The sequence below is a fragment of the Octopus sinensis genome, linkage group LG3 (genome assembly GCF_006345805.1).
Source record: "Octopus sinensis linkage group LG3, ASM634580v1, whole genome shotgun sequence".
Taxonomy (NCBI): Eukaryota; Metazoa; Mollusca; class Cephalopoda; order Octopoda; family Octopodidae; genus Octopus; species Octopus sinensis.
The window spans coordinates 170,605,576-170,622,515 of NC_042999.1; the positions used below are offsets into that span (position 1 = coordinate 170,605,576).

The window sequence follows — 16,940 nt, forward strand, 5'->3', positions numbered from 1 at the left end:
TAGCAAATTCACTTACATGGCATTGGTCGGTCTGGATCTATAGAAGACACTTGCTCAAGGTGTCGTACAGTAGGACTGAAACCGAAACCACGATTTTGCAAAGCGAGCTTCTAAAGCACACAGCCCTACATGCACCTAGCACAGATCCAGTGGAGCCTGTCAAACATTGTACTGAATGCTCTGAAAACAAATGATTTATGCTGGCCTTTTAAAGTGGATATCCAATCTATTTCTATCCTTTTAATATTATTTTTCTTTTAAACAGTGTATTTGATATAGAAACCCAAAACTTAAATGCCATTTTATTTTGCATTACTTAGGTGGGGCCTATTATATGATATCTCGTAGTCTTGGTCCAGAATTTGGCGGTGCTATTGGCGTTATATTTGCTTTGGCTAATGCTATTGCAGCGGCAATGTACATCGTTGGCTTCGCAGAAACGGTACAAATTCAAATGGAGGTAAGTTTGAAGCATTTTCTTGAAATCGCTCACTATGTCAATATTCATTTGGTTATTCTGATATTTAACATTTAAGGTTTTAAATGATCATAGGCCATGATTGTAAATATATAAGCATGAGTATATGCTAACAATCTGTTTACTATTAATTTTTTTAATGATAAACCATTGTACTTACACAACAAACATTGCCTGAATATGAAGGCGCGTCACTTAGTGGTTAGTGTATTCGGTTCACAATCGAAATATCGTGAGTTCGATTCACGTTGGTGCGTGGTGTCTTTGAGTTAGCCATTTTATTCCACTCGGCTGGCAAAAACGAGTTGCGCCTGTAATTCAAAGAGGAAACCATGTGCCACCCTGAATCTACCCAAGAACTACGCTAAGGGTTGCGCGCGCGCGCGGGGTGCTCAGCCAATTGTATGTTAATTTCATGAGCGTGCTGTTCGGTTGATTGGATCAACTGGAACCCTCGTCGTCGTAACCGACGGAGTGCCACTTATTGCCTGCATGCTGTTGAATTTCGTGATGAGAATTTGTTGTATCTTGCTAAAAGGAAGAGAAACGAGTTAAATAAGAGAACGCAAAACTATAAGCAATTTAGAAAAGTGAGTGGAAGGTGCTCTCTCGGCAAGAACATGTTCTGGCGGACTTAAGGAATATGGACCGCACCCACTTTCGTTTATTTTTATTTATTTATTATTTCTTTTACAGAATAACCCATTTTCGAGTACGGAGATTCTGATTCTGCAAAAAACAAAAAAGAAAAAAAACGGCATCTTAAAATTTTAATTTTCCCCCAAATTCTTCAATTTTCTAAAAAAAAAAAAATTCTGAAAAAAGTGAAAATTGAAGATTAAAATTTTAAGATGCCTTTTTTTGCTTTTGTTTTTGCAGAATCAGAATCTCCGTACTCGAAAATGGGGGATTCTGTAAAAAAAACACAACAACAAAAACCAACAAAACAAAACGAAAGTGGGTGAGGTCCGTTCTCTACGTCCGCCCATGTAAACGCATTTGCTTTGAATTGACTTTGTTTAGCTTATTCTTTTATTCGTTTTAGTCATTATGACTGCGGTCATGCTGGAGCACCGCTTTGAATGTTTTTTTTTTTAGTCGAACAAATCTACTATAGCCCGAGGCTATAGTAGAAGACACTTGCCCAAGGTTCCACGCAGTGGGACTGAACCCAGGACCATGTATTTGGGAAGCAAGCTTCTTACCACACGGCTGCTTAGCACAAAGCTACTCCTGCGCCTAATATATTAGAATTGTTTTAGCCAACGTTGAGTTAATCTTTCTCTGTTTTACCGTTTGTTGTTATGGAACCGCTGCTGTGCTGCGACTCCTTCTTCAAGATTTTTTTTTTAGACGATCACTTTCACTTTATCGAATCGATATGTTATGAAACACGGATAGATATTAATACGGACTTCCTGATATATACACATACGCACATATATGATGGGGTTCCGTACAGTTTCCATCTCGAAATTCCATTCATAAGTCATTGACCAACCAGAGGCTACAGTAGAAAACACTTCCCTAAGATGCCACGCATTGAAATTGAACATGGAACGGGGTAACTGCGGAGAGAATTTCTTAACTCTACTCCCAGTGTGTCTCCTATTATGTCAGGTCTTGTGAGCAAATTTGGTGGACGGAAACTAACAAAACCTGTCGTGTTCGTGTCTCCTCGTCTTGAAATCGTACAGTAATTGCAAATGGTAAGAAAGGTATCCAGCAATTAAAATCTCATCGAAGATTTGACATGCACAACAAAAACGATCAATTATTAGTGTGCTGGATGAGTAAGAAGCGCAACAAGTGGCGAGACGGCAAGACCCGTCCGAGCTGCGCCAGTCAAGAAAAATTGATGACAAAATTGTGATGCTGAAAAGTAACCTACTTATGACTGCCTCTACTGTAGTGTTCCTGCTTAAATAAAATCTCTAAATTTATTTCATAACTAGCAGTATCGCCCGGCGTTGCTCGGGTTTGTAAGGGAAATAACTATATAAGCATTTTTAGAGAGTTACTTCCCTTATAGATGCCAATTCGGGCTTTCTTAGCCATTTCTGTTTTGGTGTCTTCAAGCCATGAAGTCGTTGTTCTAAAAGAACGCTGGTCTCCTTGACAACGCTTTACGACGTTGATTTCTTTACACTCCCTTCCCCACAGCTTCACGAGGGAGGGAAGAAAGGGGAGAAGCAAACACAGGTGCAGGTGTTTGAGCGTGGACGCCAACTCCGCCGCCATCGACACACGAAAAATTATGCATTAAAATGGAATAAAAAATGATCTTAAATTATTTTTAAAATCGTAGACTCATCGTAGACGCGCGCTAATAGGCAGACGGGCTCGATATGAATCACGACTATAAGATACCCGAATTTGGTTAAACTGCACCGCAAAATGTGGGAGGAGTTAGGAATCTAAATCGAAGGGGACAGACACTCACACAACTACAGTTTTATATATATAGATATTCTCTATTACAGAAGCATGACTTATTTATAACTGGTGTGGCGGAGAACGAAGTACGAATCATTGGGATTGTCACAAGCTTTGTCCTCTTGGCGATCATTTTCATTGGAATGGCTTGGGAATCAAAGGTAAGCTTCAGGAAACCAAACTTCCCACAAGTGACTTTGCAGAATCATGAATGAATGTAGTAATATTGTCATAAATCATTTTATTAACACCTGAATTTTTATTTCTCTCTTTATTGGAATCCAGGCGCAAATATTTCTATTGGGAATTCTTTGTGTTGCTATTCTCAATTATTTTGTGGGTACATTCCTTCCAGTCACCGAAGATCGTAGACGTGAAGGTTTCATCGGCTATAACGGTAAGTCTCCCGATAATGTGTTAAGACTTTTACAAGCATTAAATCTTTCATCTTAATTATTATGAGCACCATTAAAAATTTCTCCCTCTGTTGTGTTTAACATTATCAATTTTTTTTAATATTGTCAATTTTCATATTAATTTTTCTTCTAAATTCTAACTGATGATTTTTTTTAAAAATTGATTTTATTTCAGTATCAATATTGATCGATAACTTTCTGCCAGACTTCCGAGGAGAATCATTTTTTAGTGTCTTCTCCATTTATTTTCCTTCAGCAACAGGTATTTTAGCCGGTGCTAATATCTCTGGAGATCTTAAGGTATATTATTGTTTCTTTTATCTTATACTTGTTTTAATAATTAAACTGCGGCCATGCTGGGGCACCGCCTTGGATTTTTAGTCGAAATTACAGGGACGCAAACACACCATTATCGGTTGTTAAGCGGTGCAGACAGACAGACAGACACGCACACACACATCTATATGACGGGATTCTTTCAGTTTCTGACTACCAAATTCACCCACAAGGCTCTGGTCGGCCCGAGGTGCCATTATTTTATGTTTCTAAAAACACTTTTGAAATCCTTCAATATCCTGGTGATTCTATCTTATAATTTCCTTGCTGTTCGTCGATGCTAACAATTTAACAAACATGTTATCTTGAAAAAGTAGAAAGAAAGAGTTTCCGAGTTTCAACTATTTTGTTCTTTAAATAAAAAGGGTTTTTATTGGTATTTTCTTTTTTCTTCTACCTGCTTGAGTCATTGGATCACGACCAAGTTGGGGCACCAGTTATAAGTGTTTAGTCGAATAAATCGATCCCAGTACTTGTACTTTATAGAAGCTTGGTACTTTTTCTATCGCTTTCTTTTTGTCGAACTGCTAAGTTGTGGGAACGAAACAATCCAGTGGCTTTTGTTAAAAGAAAATACAAGCGGATCAGTTAATTATGATTTTATTCAACATATTCTCCTCTCAGATTCACACAGTTATTACAGCGGTCCTTCGGTTTTTCTAAGCTCTGCAAAAGAACTCAGAAGGTTGGGTCTCCAACCAGGCATTTCACGATACCCTGAAAACCAGAAACTTTTCAGCACTCTCCGTACATGCATGTGTATGTGTGTGTGCAACATATATGTATGTATAAATAAGCGTAGGTATGGCCACGTGGTTAAGAAATTCGTTTTCCAACCACGTAGTATCAGGTTTAGTCTCGCTTCGCTGTGCCATGGACAAGTCTGTTCTACTACAGCTCCAGACAGATCAAAGTCTTGCGAGTGGACTTAATAAGCGGAAACTCGAAGAAACCGCGTGTATGTGTGTGTGTGTTTGAGGCTACTTGTCCTGAAATTGCGTTAGTTTCCAGTCTTCTGAGAAGACATGTCTGTACACGGATAAATGCTAAGTTACTTGAAAACAGGTGCGAGCTGGTAGCAGGAAGGCCGTCCTGATATAGGAAATCTGTCTCAACGAACTTCGCCTAACCCATGCAAGCATGTAAAAATAGAAGCTAAAACGATGATATATAAGCCTATACATATATACTCTTTTAATTGTCTCAGTCATTTGGCTGTGGCCATGCATGAGCACCGCCTTTAGTCGAGCAAATCGACCCCAGGACTTATTCTTTGTAAGCCTAGTACTTATTCTATCGGTCTCTTTTGCCGAACCGCTAAGTTACAGGGGACGTAAGCACACCAGCATCGGTTGTCAAGCGATGTTGGGGGGACAAACACAGACACACAAACATACACACACATATACATATATACGATGGGCTTCTTTCAGTTTCCGTTCACCAAATTCACTCACAAGGCTTTGGTCGGCCCGAGGCTATAGGAGAAGGCACTTGCCACGCAGTGAGACTGAACCCGGAACCATGTGGCTGGTAACCAAGCTACTTACCACACAGCCTATATATATATATATATATATATATACATACATACATATTAGAGGGAAACCACTATGTGGACACCATTATGCTAGAAATAGATCCGCTATGGTCTTACCACTTACAAATGTCCCCAAGAAAAATTTAGCAAAACAACTGAAACGTAATCGAGCAAGACAAAAGAAAAAAACAACAATAAAATATGTATAGCTTGGCGGTAATTTAGCGCGCCAAAACGAGAACATTTGAAATAGTAGCAACGAGTGTAATGGGTAGGACTGTTTTACAAGTTTGAATTTGTGCGGACGTCTGAGTATGCAGTCTTGCAAATTATATTCATCTAGACGGTCGCACCGGTGATCTACGGACATTTATGGTAATAGTGAAACATGTATGCGAATAATCCATATTTTTATTGCTTTTTCTTTTGTCTTGCTCGATTACGTTTCGGTTGTTTTGCTAAATTTTTCTTAAGAACATTTCTTAGTGGTAAGACCATAGCGGATCTATTTCTAGCATAAGTGTCCACATAGTGGTTTCCCTCTAATATGTATATAATACAATTTTACTGAACCTTCAGTTTTTTTTTTATATGCTAGACCACTGGTGTGAAACCGATGTTAATTAAATTAATATCTAATTTCTCACCCTCATTTTAATTTATATATATATATATATATATATATATATATACATACATGTATCTATGTACTAACGATGATGATATTGATGATGATGATGATATAATCTTTTTGTAGAATCCTCAAACAGCCATTCCAAAAGGAACATTTCTGTCTATTGCTGTTACAACCTCGCTTTATGCGATGATTTGTTTTACTGGTGGATTTACAATGATGAGAGAGGTCTTTATTCCGAGTGTAACTGATCTTAATAGTACCCTGCTGAACGAAACTTCTTTAAGCTACCCTATAGTGTCAGAGACCTCACCAGCATGCCAGCTGTACACCTGCAGAAAAGGTGGATTACATCACGATAACATGGTAGGTTGATACTCGTTTTTCTTATACTATGTTTTCAAACCAATTATTTTGGGATATATTAAATGAAAGCAGCATTTTATGAGATTTTACTGGAATTATATTTAATGACTAGCAGCATAGCCCAGCGTTGCCCGGTATGTAAGAGCCCCTAGTAGGCAACGACTATCCCAATGTAGTCCTTTCCTCCAGGGAACGAAGGTGCATGTGGACGTTGCAATGTCTTGTCTTCACTGGAATACTTCTGTATATACGATGTTCCTAGCTGTCCGTTTGGGCGAAACATGAAAACATCATTGCGCCTCCCAACGCGTGAACAGCCCACGTAGAGTTGACCGTGGGCGAAGCACTGTTCGCCCAATGTAACCCAGCGACTTGTAGCGTTTGGCCTTGGGATTTATTGATGGACATTGCGAAGCAGAGTTTAACAGGAAACTGAGAACGCCTGAATTGGATTGGTAGGTCAGCGCCCGACGGTTGAAGGTGCATCCGTGGAATGAAGACGCCCTCTCCTTCCCACAACCGGTAAGTATTGTGGCCGTTATTAAATGTGGTGCCAAATGTTTCACAACCAAACGTGTGCCGCTGCACTGTTTAGGTGGAACCAAATTCCTGATGAGCATAATGGGCGCACCGACTTTTAACTTCAGGATGTGTGGTGGCAGGCCTGGCGGTTCAAGTGAATTCAGGAATTCAACAGGATAATCGGCAAGCTGGGCGGGGTCTGCTGTCCTATCTATAGATTTGTAGACGTGGACATCACCAGGAATAGCTTCAAGTAGCTGATATTGATGGAGTTGACGGTTGTATTTTTGGGTGCGAGAATAGCTCTGCCTGCCAGCCATATCAGGTCGCGTAAATTGTGATGACTGGGAGTCATCCTCTAGAAGGCCAAGTCTCATACATGCTTCCCTGAAGGTGTCGCACAGAACCCCATTGACGGTACGTATATTGGCGAAACCTGTTGGACCAGTGACCTCATGTAGAAGGAGACGGAGGTAGAAGCATTCTTGCTGGTTTGGCGGGATTTTGTAAACTCGACCCAGGCAGGAGTCAAACTTGACGCCTGGGAAGCTTTCGACGTTTTTGCCGGATTTCCGTCGAACCCAGGTGTTTTTAGACCACACGAAGTACGATGGGACCTGTGGGTACAAAAGCGTTCGAGCGAAGTCATCACGTTGGCATAATTTGAAGAAACCAGTCAACGTTGTGTCTTTAGGGCTGGTGGCTATTTGCTCTGTGAAGTAAATCCGCTGTCCATTTTCCAAGTGTACAGCAAGCTGCACCACAGCCGGGTGTCTCTGATGGAGCGGGAAGCCGTAAATGCGCCAAGACGCTTCGTTGCTGCTGAGGTACCGGCCAGCCAAGTAGTTGGACACTTCGTCGCGACTGGTGGTCCTCTGGATGCTGAACATGGCAGCATCGCTGCCTTTGTTGATATATTTGCAGACATATTGTATTGACCTGATGGAGCTGCAGAACTCAACGTTGACGTGGGCTTTGAATATCTTCGACAGGAGAGGATAGTAGGGGACAATATAGCTGTTGTCCACTTGATGTCGCCCAACCGTAATCGTGCGGCCTCCATTGGCTGGACTCCTTCGTTTGTACAGCGGATACCCATCGCCGCCTGTTTGAGTCTCCAAAGTGAACCGTTTAGGGAATCCCTTTGAGCAGGCTAATCCGTTTTTGTAGCATGGTGTGTTGGCGTAATTTGGTCCACAGGGCCCGTGTACCATGGTAGTGCGGACAATTTCGTAGAGTCCGGGGTCCTCATCGGGGTCAGGAATCTCGGCGGAAATGAATTTGTCAATGTCATTAGTCTTGATTTTATGAGTGAGCCAAATTAAGATGTGAGCATGTGGCAAGCCCCTCTTTTGCCACTCGACCGAAAACATGTGGCACCTGACATGCCCGAAAATCTGACCCTTAACTATCAAATCCTTCATTTTGCCCAAATTCAGACGGAAAACCCTAGCAACGATGTCGTGTCGATGGGTGTGAGATTGACCCGGGAGGAGTTCGCGAGTGATTTCGTCGCAGCTGGGATTGCACGTGTAGGTGATAAAGAGGTCCGGCCGGCCGTAAATGCGCACGTAGGTCAAGGCGTCTTGGGTCCTTTCACGCATATATCGCGGTCCTCCCGTGAAGGTGGGGTAGAATGCATGGCTTGCCGATGTTGCGAGGGTCATTTTCTTGTTGCAAACCGTCACGGAGATGAATGTAGGAGTCGGAGCGAAGTTTGGTCTGATTAAGTTTAATTGTATAGCAGCCTTTCCGATTCCATTTTTGCGGCCATGTCGACGGCGAACTGGTTGAATAGCTGACGACAACGGGGCAATAAGTTGAACTCACCCTCCCTGACCATGAACCGGTATGAGTAGAACGCCCTGCAGGAAACAGTCTTTGATGCCGCAGTAGTTTGATTGGAGGGCTGCCGTAAAGGAATTCCGAAGTGGTAGCCGTCTTCCCCATAAGGGAAAAGCAATGGATACTGAGCGCGTCATAAGATCTGTGAGTCTCGCTGATCCTGTGTAGGTTGTTACCACGGGAGGAGATGATTATGTCACGGCTGTTGTGTTGCTCTCCGTGTATGACTGCGGCAATTTCGTTGCACGCAGGTGCGTTGAAACGGCGTTCGTGCTCCCCGTGGGGTCGTTTATCAGCATCAATGACAACGGTGAAGTTTGAAGATGGAGCACTGTCCAAGGCATATCTGAAGCTGCAGACGTAGCTGTTGATATCATGAAGCATGGTTTGGAGACGGAGAAGAATGTCTTTGCGGGGAACATAGCTTGTACCCGGTATTATTCCAAGGTGTGCATCAACCTGGTGGTTGTAGTCGGCAATGAAGTATATTTGGAGGAAAGAAGACTGCTGAATCTCGTCTGGCAGAAGTGACCCAATAAGATGGTAGACCTGTCCCTGCACTTTGAAAGTAGGCATCCAGCCTTCTCTGGGAGGAATTTTGGCCCCGAAAGAGGTAATTTGGAATGAGCAGTTGTACTTTCGAATTATTTCAAGGAATTGTGAGGAATCGGGGGTTAAACCCGCCGCGAGATCCTTCAGTGTTTGAGGTGGTTCCCGTAGGGGTGGCAGGTCCACTTTGCCACCAGAGCAGCACAAACCAGGTGGCTCTCCGGGCCATTTCTTGGCTTTGCAAAACTGGCATACAATTGTCATTGACCCTATCTTGATGTCGTCACGCAAGGAGAAGTTAATTGTGGCGTCGTAGTTGAATGCTAGTGACAACCAGAAAGCGGGGGCAGGGGTACGTACACCACGAATGATATCCCGACGTTTGTTGATACTCTCAAGTCGAGTGCACCGTGCCTCAGCAGATTCAGATGCACGTGCGACAGCGGTAGCAGTGGCATCCCTTGAAAGCCTTTCAGCTCTCGCCTCAACACCCTCTGAAGCCCTAGCAGAAGCAGTGTTAATGGCATGTCTGGATGTCCGAATAGTCCGTTGGTGTGGAGTTTCGGCAGATCGAGCCCTGGCTGTGTTTGCGGCGTTAGCAGCTTGGCGAGCTCTCCTCTGTTGAGGTGTTTCGGCAGCTTTGGCCATGGCTTTGTTTGCGGCGTCAGCATCTTGGCGAGTTCTCCTCTGCTGTGATGTTTCGACAGATCGTGTCCTGGCGGTGCTAGTGGCGTTAGCCGCATTCCAAATGGCCCTTTGTTCGGGGTTCTCGCGAGCTCTGCGGATGGAAGCACAGTAAGAAGCCCGCATGTTTTGGCTGGACTGTTGCTCTTTCGTCAACCCGAGCGGAGGGAAGATCTGTACGCTGCGACCCTTGCAAGTCGGGTAGAACGGTCGCTAGTAGTTTCAGATGCCTGAGCAGCGGCATAACGGGAAGCTGTTTGCGAGAGGCGCAAGGCGGTTTCCTCGTGGGTCTCGCGTGCCCTTCTAGCCCTGGCAGCCGATGCCTTGGCCGTCCGAGGGCTGAGGAGGGTCCTTCTCTTTTTGGGTGGCATTTTGGTGGATAGCAATGTGTTTGGCAAAGGTGTAATAAAAAGGAACACGTGGGGTAAGTATTTTGGTGGATAGCAATGTGTTTGGTAAAGGTGTAATAAAAAGGAGCTCGTGGGGTAAGTATCAGAAAATGTATAAAAATGTACAAAAACGGCCAAAAAGCTGGCAGCAATGTGAGTGACAACAACGAAAAGTCAAAAGTGATCAAAATGAACAAACGAAAGGAAAAGTTTTTTGATGCACACGACAAAAGTGGTTTCTAATAAACCAAGAGTTTGCAAGTAGCGTCCGAGGACCGTTAGGGTACGTCAAAAATTGAAGGTAAAACGTTTGGGGTGGTAGTTATAAAGAAAGTTTAAACAAAAAAAGTATTCGAATAACTTGCGGCTGCAGCAGCTATAGCAGAAGTGGCGGTGTTGGGGGTAAGTCTCGAATGTAATTTCTTCCTGTAGGAATTGGTTGGATCGAACTATCGATAGCTAAAAAGGTCAAGTTGCGTCCCCTAGACAGTCTGGTTTGTGTTTAATACACAAATTTGTTTGCTATGTGTGCCACATATGATTAAATTAACCGATTTTTTCCAATAATGTATCCTATTGGAATAAAAAGGGCTATATAGCTCCTTGGAGCAGACATGATGCTCGTTGTGAAAAAAAAAAAGATTCCTGCCAATTTGTGAAAGATATTGTCGAAAATATGTCATCTTGAATTTGAACGCGATTTCCCAAAATGGCATGATTTTATCGATTGTTTCTGATGGTAAGGTATTGCATGGAAAACTAACGTCAGAATTAAGTTTCTTAGGGTAACATTAAGCTTCACCATGAGTTTGGTGAAAATCGATTGCAAGTTGTGAAAACTACCATAGATAATGCGTTGCATAAAAAAAGCTTAGATTCTCGAGTTGCGTCCCCTAGACAGTCTGTGGTTCATGTTAATGATTCTCGACCCCATGTCGAATTTATCAATTTTTTTCAGAACTGGGGGAACTTTTCAAAATTTTCGCTGCGTTAGTTTTGAATTATGACATTGGGCTATGTGTGTGTCAAGTTTCATCAGAATCGGTTGAAAGCCGTGGTCAGGGTGAGGGTACGAGAAAACAGACACACAGAAGCACGCACAGACAAACTGCCGTTTATATATAGAGAGAAGATATTAGACTGTTTTCCTCGTCGCTAAGTGAGCACAGTAGCTTCGAGTTGATGAAGCTTGTACGCGTTCGCCCAGCCTAGAAAAAATGAAATCGCTCTCAAATTGCGTTCTATCGCCTGAAGCAATGCAACCTTCAATATATAAAGATGTTATGGTCGCTTGCTCTATGGAAGTTGATTGGTGGCAAAGCTCAGCTTTACTTTTAGCTTTCTTTCTTTTTCTTACTCTCTAGCTTTACAGTTCTATATTTAAGAGATGAGGAATTATGTGCATTATTTACATTAGATGGATATTTGTCCTCATCTTGTTAACACAACGTTTCGTCTCATATACACTCCAGCCTTCATCAGGTGTCTTGGGGAAATTTCGAACCTGGGTTCTCATCATTATTATTACGGTCACTGCCTGGAATCGAACTGGAATCGAACTCAGAATCTTGGGGTTAGTAAGCCCGTACTCTTAACCATTACGCCATATTCCCGTGGGCAATTATAGACTGAATTTTAAGGGCTTATAAATCTAATATTTCTCTATCCTTCCTAATTACCGGTTCCCACATGCTGCTCATATCTGCACTCGGTCTGCTTAGGAGGTTGTTGTGTCCTAGCATATGTGCTGCTTCTTTTAGTTTTCGTATTTTCCAGTAGTGTTTTCTGTCTATTATTTTAACTTCATCCCATAGGGGGAGGTGGTCTCCATTTTTTCCATACATGATCAGCTATACCCAATTTATCAACATCTTGTGTCACAGCTTTGCGGTGTTCGTCTACCCTTGTTTTGAGGGGGTGTCATGTTTCGACTTTGTATAACTTACCACAACTACATGGGATGGAGTACATGCAGTCTTTGGTCATATTCTCTTCTATTGGTGGTTTTACTCAAAGGAGATATTTGCAAAGTGTTTTATTACTCTTGAATACTGTCCTGATGTCATATGGGCCGCTTATCTTTTGTATCTTTTCAGAGAGGCCTTTCACATAGGGTAGACAGCTTATTGGTTTCATCCTCTCTTTTCTACATTTCTTCTTTCTTTCTTTCTTTCTTTCTTTCTTTCTTTCTTTCTTTCTTTCTTTCTTTCTTTCTTTCTTTCTAGCTTTCTTTCTTTCTTTCTTTCTTTCTTTCTTTCTTTCTTCCTTTCTTTCTAGCTTTCTTTCCCTCTTTCTAGCTTTCTTTGTTTCCTTCTTTCTAGCTTTGTTTCCTTCTTTCTTTCTTTCTTTTCCTCTTTCTAGCTTTGTTTCCTTCTTTCTTTCTTTCTTTTCCTCTTTCTTTTTTTCTTTCTTTCTTTCTTTCTTTCTTCTTTCTAGCTTTGTTTCTTCTTCTTTCTTTCTTTCTTTCTTCTTTTTCCTTCTTTCTAGCTTTGTTTCCTTCCTTCTTTCTTTCTTTCTTTCCCTCTTTCTTTCTTTCTTTCTTTCTTTGTTTCCTTCTTTCTAGCTTTGTTTCCTTCCTTCTTTCTTTCTTTCCCTCTTTCTTTCTTTCTTTCTTTCTTTGTTTCCTTCTTTCTAGCTTTGTTTCCTTCCTTCTTTCTTTCTTTCTTTCTTTCCCTCTTTCTTTCTTTCTTTCTTTCTTTGTTTCCTTCTTTCTAGCTTTGTTTCCTTCCTTCTTTCTTTCTTTCCCTCTTTCTTTCTTTCCTTCTTTCTTTCCCTCTTTCTAGCTTTCTTTGTTTCCTTCCTTCCTTCTTTCTTTCTTTCTTTCTTTCTTTCTTTGTTTCCTTCCTTCTTTCTTTCTTTCCTTCTTTCTTTCTTTCTTTCTTTCTTTCCCTCTTTCTAGCTTTCTTTGTTTCCTTCTTTCTAGCTTTGTTTCCTCCCTTCTTTCTTTTCTTTCTTTCTTTCCCTCTTTCTAGATTTCTTTCTTTCGTTTCCACCCTAATACACCGCTATGGCTAAAGTCTCTTCTTTCGCTCTCTCTCTCTCTCTCTCCTCTCTCTCTCTCTCTTGCTAAGTCTACCTTGATATTGCCTCGACGGAATAAGTTCTACAAGTTCAAAACGACCTACGTTCTCTCTTTGCTGTTTGTCTGCTTATAAATCCTAGAACTTGATAAGCACCAACATATTATATACACTTGTATTTTGCTTTCTACAACAAATTATTCAGTTCACTCTTTAATACACGGATATATCTATATACATTCTCACAAATCGTTACGGTTATTCGTCGGTATGCTGTTAATTCATTGGTACATTCCCTATTGAATTGCATATTATTTCAAACATGGATACATAAACCATGTGCTGTCTACGTAAGTTTAAAATTTTTCTACTAACAAGTTCGGGAGAAGCCTACTTTCTCTTGGTATATAGAAAATGAGAGGAAAAAATACATGTCGTCAGCTTTTCGAATATTGTTTTTAATTTCCTATAAACCTTTACCAATAAAACAATTTATTTCATAACTTTGACATTTAAAAAAATTTCATTTCTGAAATAATTCTGAATAAATTTAGAAAAAGTCTAAATAAGAAATCTTTCATGTTTTTCTTTTCTTCCTTTTTTACACTTTTCACAGATTATTGGAATCGCATCTGCCACAAAATACTTAATTTTGGCTGGAATATTCTCTGCCACTTTATCTTCGGCTCTTGCAAGTTTAGTCAGCGCTCCAAAAGTTTTGCAAGTAAATACTCGGAACAAAAGTTTATTTTATTTTTGTGTTCTTTCTTGAATCATTTATTCATTGCCGCCTTTTAAAGAGGATACGTTGTATAATTGACTCCGAGTACACTCTTTTGAAAAATAATGTACTGGACTCAGCTTGAATGTTTTCCATCAAATCTACGCAAACATGTGTTAAACAACAATGACCGTATTTTAGCTTAGTGATTTGGCCAGATCTGTTTCGCATATGATTACAGCGCCGATAACAGATTCATTAAGCCCTTGGCCAGTGGGCTAATATCGTATTAGCACTACAACCCTATCATCATCATCATCATCATTATTATTATTATTGTTTTTATTGTTATTTCATACAGAATGTTTTGTATACTAAATATAAGTTTCTAGCAGAATAGTCTTCAGTACACTTTCGATTACTTCTTAGGATAATTTCATTTCAGATATTTTACTGCATGTGTCTAGAAAATGCATGGACGTTACTGCCTCTCTGATATCTGTCAGCTTTCATACCAATCAGAGGACAAATTATTTAGCTATTTACTTATTTTTGAGTTGTGGACTTAATCCGTCTCCTGATATCACGCTACTACCATTATCTTGCCATGGGGGGGGGTCTTTAATGGAATACATTCTATTGAAAACATTGCCGCCAGGTCTCTGGGGTTGTAAGAAGGTAAAGCGATTTGCATTTCGCTCAGTCGATATTCCGAGGATTTAGTGCCAATAAAGCAATGGTGAGGAGCGGCACAAAGCAATAGTATGAAACATCCTTCTTTTATATATTCGAATTATTCACTTCTGATTTCTAAAACCGAATCACAAAATTGCATCTCTCAAGATGTCCACGTTTATTCTGGAAGAGCAATACTGTGTTTGAACTTAAGATTTCGATTTTAACACATAGATTCGCTTCTGGATCGTATTGAAGACATTGCTCATGAGTTCATCTAATTAAATGGATAGTATGAAGTATACAAGTAATACTAGAAATGTACGAGCGCTGTAAAATTAATGGCTGTGTCAATGAATTGACCTGAACTGAGATGAAACACTCAATGAAGCGAAATAAACTGATTCGGTCAGGTTGACATATTCAACGTACTCTCTATATGAGGTGGGAATTTCGGTCATTTTCTCCCATCAAATTTCAGGTCGTAGGAAATTAATAGAGTCCGGCATACACATTACGATAGTAATTTATCTGATATATTATATGAAAACTGCGACTTTGTAAATTACTTGTAGTTTACTTGTCTATAATCCGAATAAATAGTAATCTAAAAGATTATCATACTTTATTTTCCGTTGCTTCTCTAGGCTGTTGGCAAAGATAAAATATATCCTTGTCTATTTTATTTCGCCAAAGAATCCGGTCGGAACAGAGACCCAAGAAGAGCCATCTTAATCAGCTTCGTTATATGTTTGGCCATGATCTGTTTAGGTAAGTATATTAGCTGTATCTAGCTGCGTAATTTCTACTAAAGAAACTTCTTTGATGTGGTTAGTACGAGAGTTAGTGAAAGACATATGAAAGATAATATAGAAATCTATGCATCATAATCGAACTTCTTTGATTAAACACAGGCTAGTTTTGTTAAAGAAAGAGACTAGTACGTTGACTCAACCTATTTACATTACTGGTAGTCAATTGAGCCAAAGAAGTAGCCGGTATGTGGTTGCTCGACCATGTAGAAATAGCAGCCAGCTCGCTCAAATCATACCTAAAATAAGGAAAGGAAATATTGGTTAATATCCTTGACATACTCTTAAAAATATTGGATGATCACGGCTTGACTACTTTTGAGCATAGGTCTGCCTAATTTGTGTAGGCTTAGGGATAATGACTAACCAGCTCTTGAAGGTTTTGGACTTAGAATTTACAAAGACGAAAATTTCTAAGGCAGTTACAGGTATAAGTATGGATGTGCAGTAGATGGAAACTGTATGGAAGTCCGTCACACACGCAGGCGTGTTTTCTCATTGTTATCGCTTATGCGACGGTTGTGTCAGGTTTAGTTGAACAAAAATACTTTGAAAAAAAAATCCCAGAATCAGTTTAATAAATGCTTAGCCCTATGTGTTGAGCAACAAGAGAAAGTTTTACAGCTAAAAACGATCAACTAATTTATATTTAAGTGACATTGTATCAGTTTATATTTCCCTATTGGTTGTTGTTGCTGTTTAGCCCCTGGTCAGCCATGATGGAGCTGATCTATGGTGAATAGGGGATTACATTATCGTAGGTGCGTTTTTTTTTCTCTTAAACGCAGAAGGTTGAAATTTTAAGTGAAGTTAGGATATTGCACTCTAGATCGTAAGATCGTGGACCGAGCGCTACATTGTTCTTGAGCAAGACTTCATTTATCGCCTTTACAGTACTTTCAGCTGGAGATGAGTAACCCTGCGACGTACTAGCGTCTAGTCCAGGGGAAATGTGATTTCCGTTTATGCGCGATGAAAACAGGGAAACAGGTCCTATGAGCCCTGAGACTCAAGAGAGTAACGTCAGGGACTGATGATGTTGGTTGTAAATTGAGGCTAATATGGCTCCTATTTCTCTTTGATTACCTTCTTCGCAGAGGTTGCTATCTGAGGTGAATTGTAATCTACAACAAAAAAAAAAAAGAAAGAAACTGAACTTCATTTTTTATCTCAGTTAACTGGGGCAGTGACATATGTGTATATATATATTGTGTATATATATATATATATTGTTAACTGGGGCAGTGGCAAATGTGTTTAACACAGAAACCTGGAATGTTTCTGTCTTAAATGAGAAAGTTTTTAACTTTACACTGAGGAAACTCCTGCAAGGGTGAACGGCGTGAAATTGTGTTCTTAAAATAGTACTTTAGGTCATGCGTGACGCTCGTCGATGACTACTGAGGTGTGTCGTATCTGCTCTACAGAGCACTCTTTCTTCTCAGCATTTCCCCTTTATCGTTATCGTTGTCTTTGGATGTCTAAAGGTACATGTATACCTTAGGTGTTAGGTGTGG

At 40.5% G+C, this 16,940-nt stretch overlaps 1 protein-coding gene across 4 annotated transcripts in view; it reads left to right on the plus strand.

Annotated features, from left to right (window-relative positions):
- Positions 1–16,940, plus strand: part of LOC115209475 (solute carrier family 12 member 3-like) — a 131,048-nt gene that overhangs the window by 82,131 nt on the left and 31,977 nt on the right. For all 4 annotated transcript variants that reach the window (XM_029777897.2, XM_036501635.1, XM_036501636.1 and 1 more), the window contains 7 exons: positions 321–460; positions 2,962–3,075; positions 3,200–3,311; positions 3,506–3,630; positions 5,964–6,206; positions 13,832–13,939; positions 15,259–15,382. In XM_029777897.2, the coding sequence (XP_029633757.1) occupies positions 321–460; positions 2,962–3,075; positions 3,200–3,311; positions 3,506–3,630; positions 5,964–6,206; positions 13,832–13,939; positions 15,259–15,382 (966 nt within the window). The remainder of the gene's footprint in view (positions 1–320; positions 461–2,961; positions 3,076–3,199; positions 3,312–3,505; positions 3,631–5,963; positions 6,207–13,831; positions 13,940–15,258; positions 15,383–16,940) is intronic.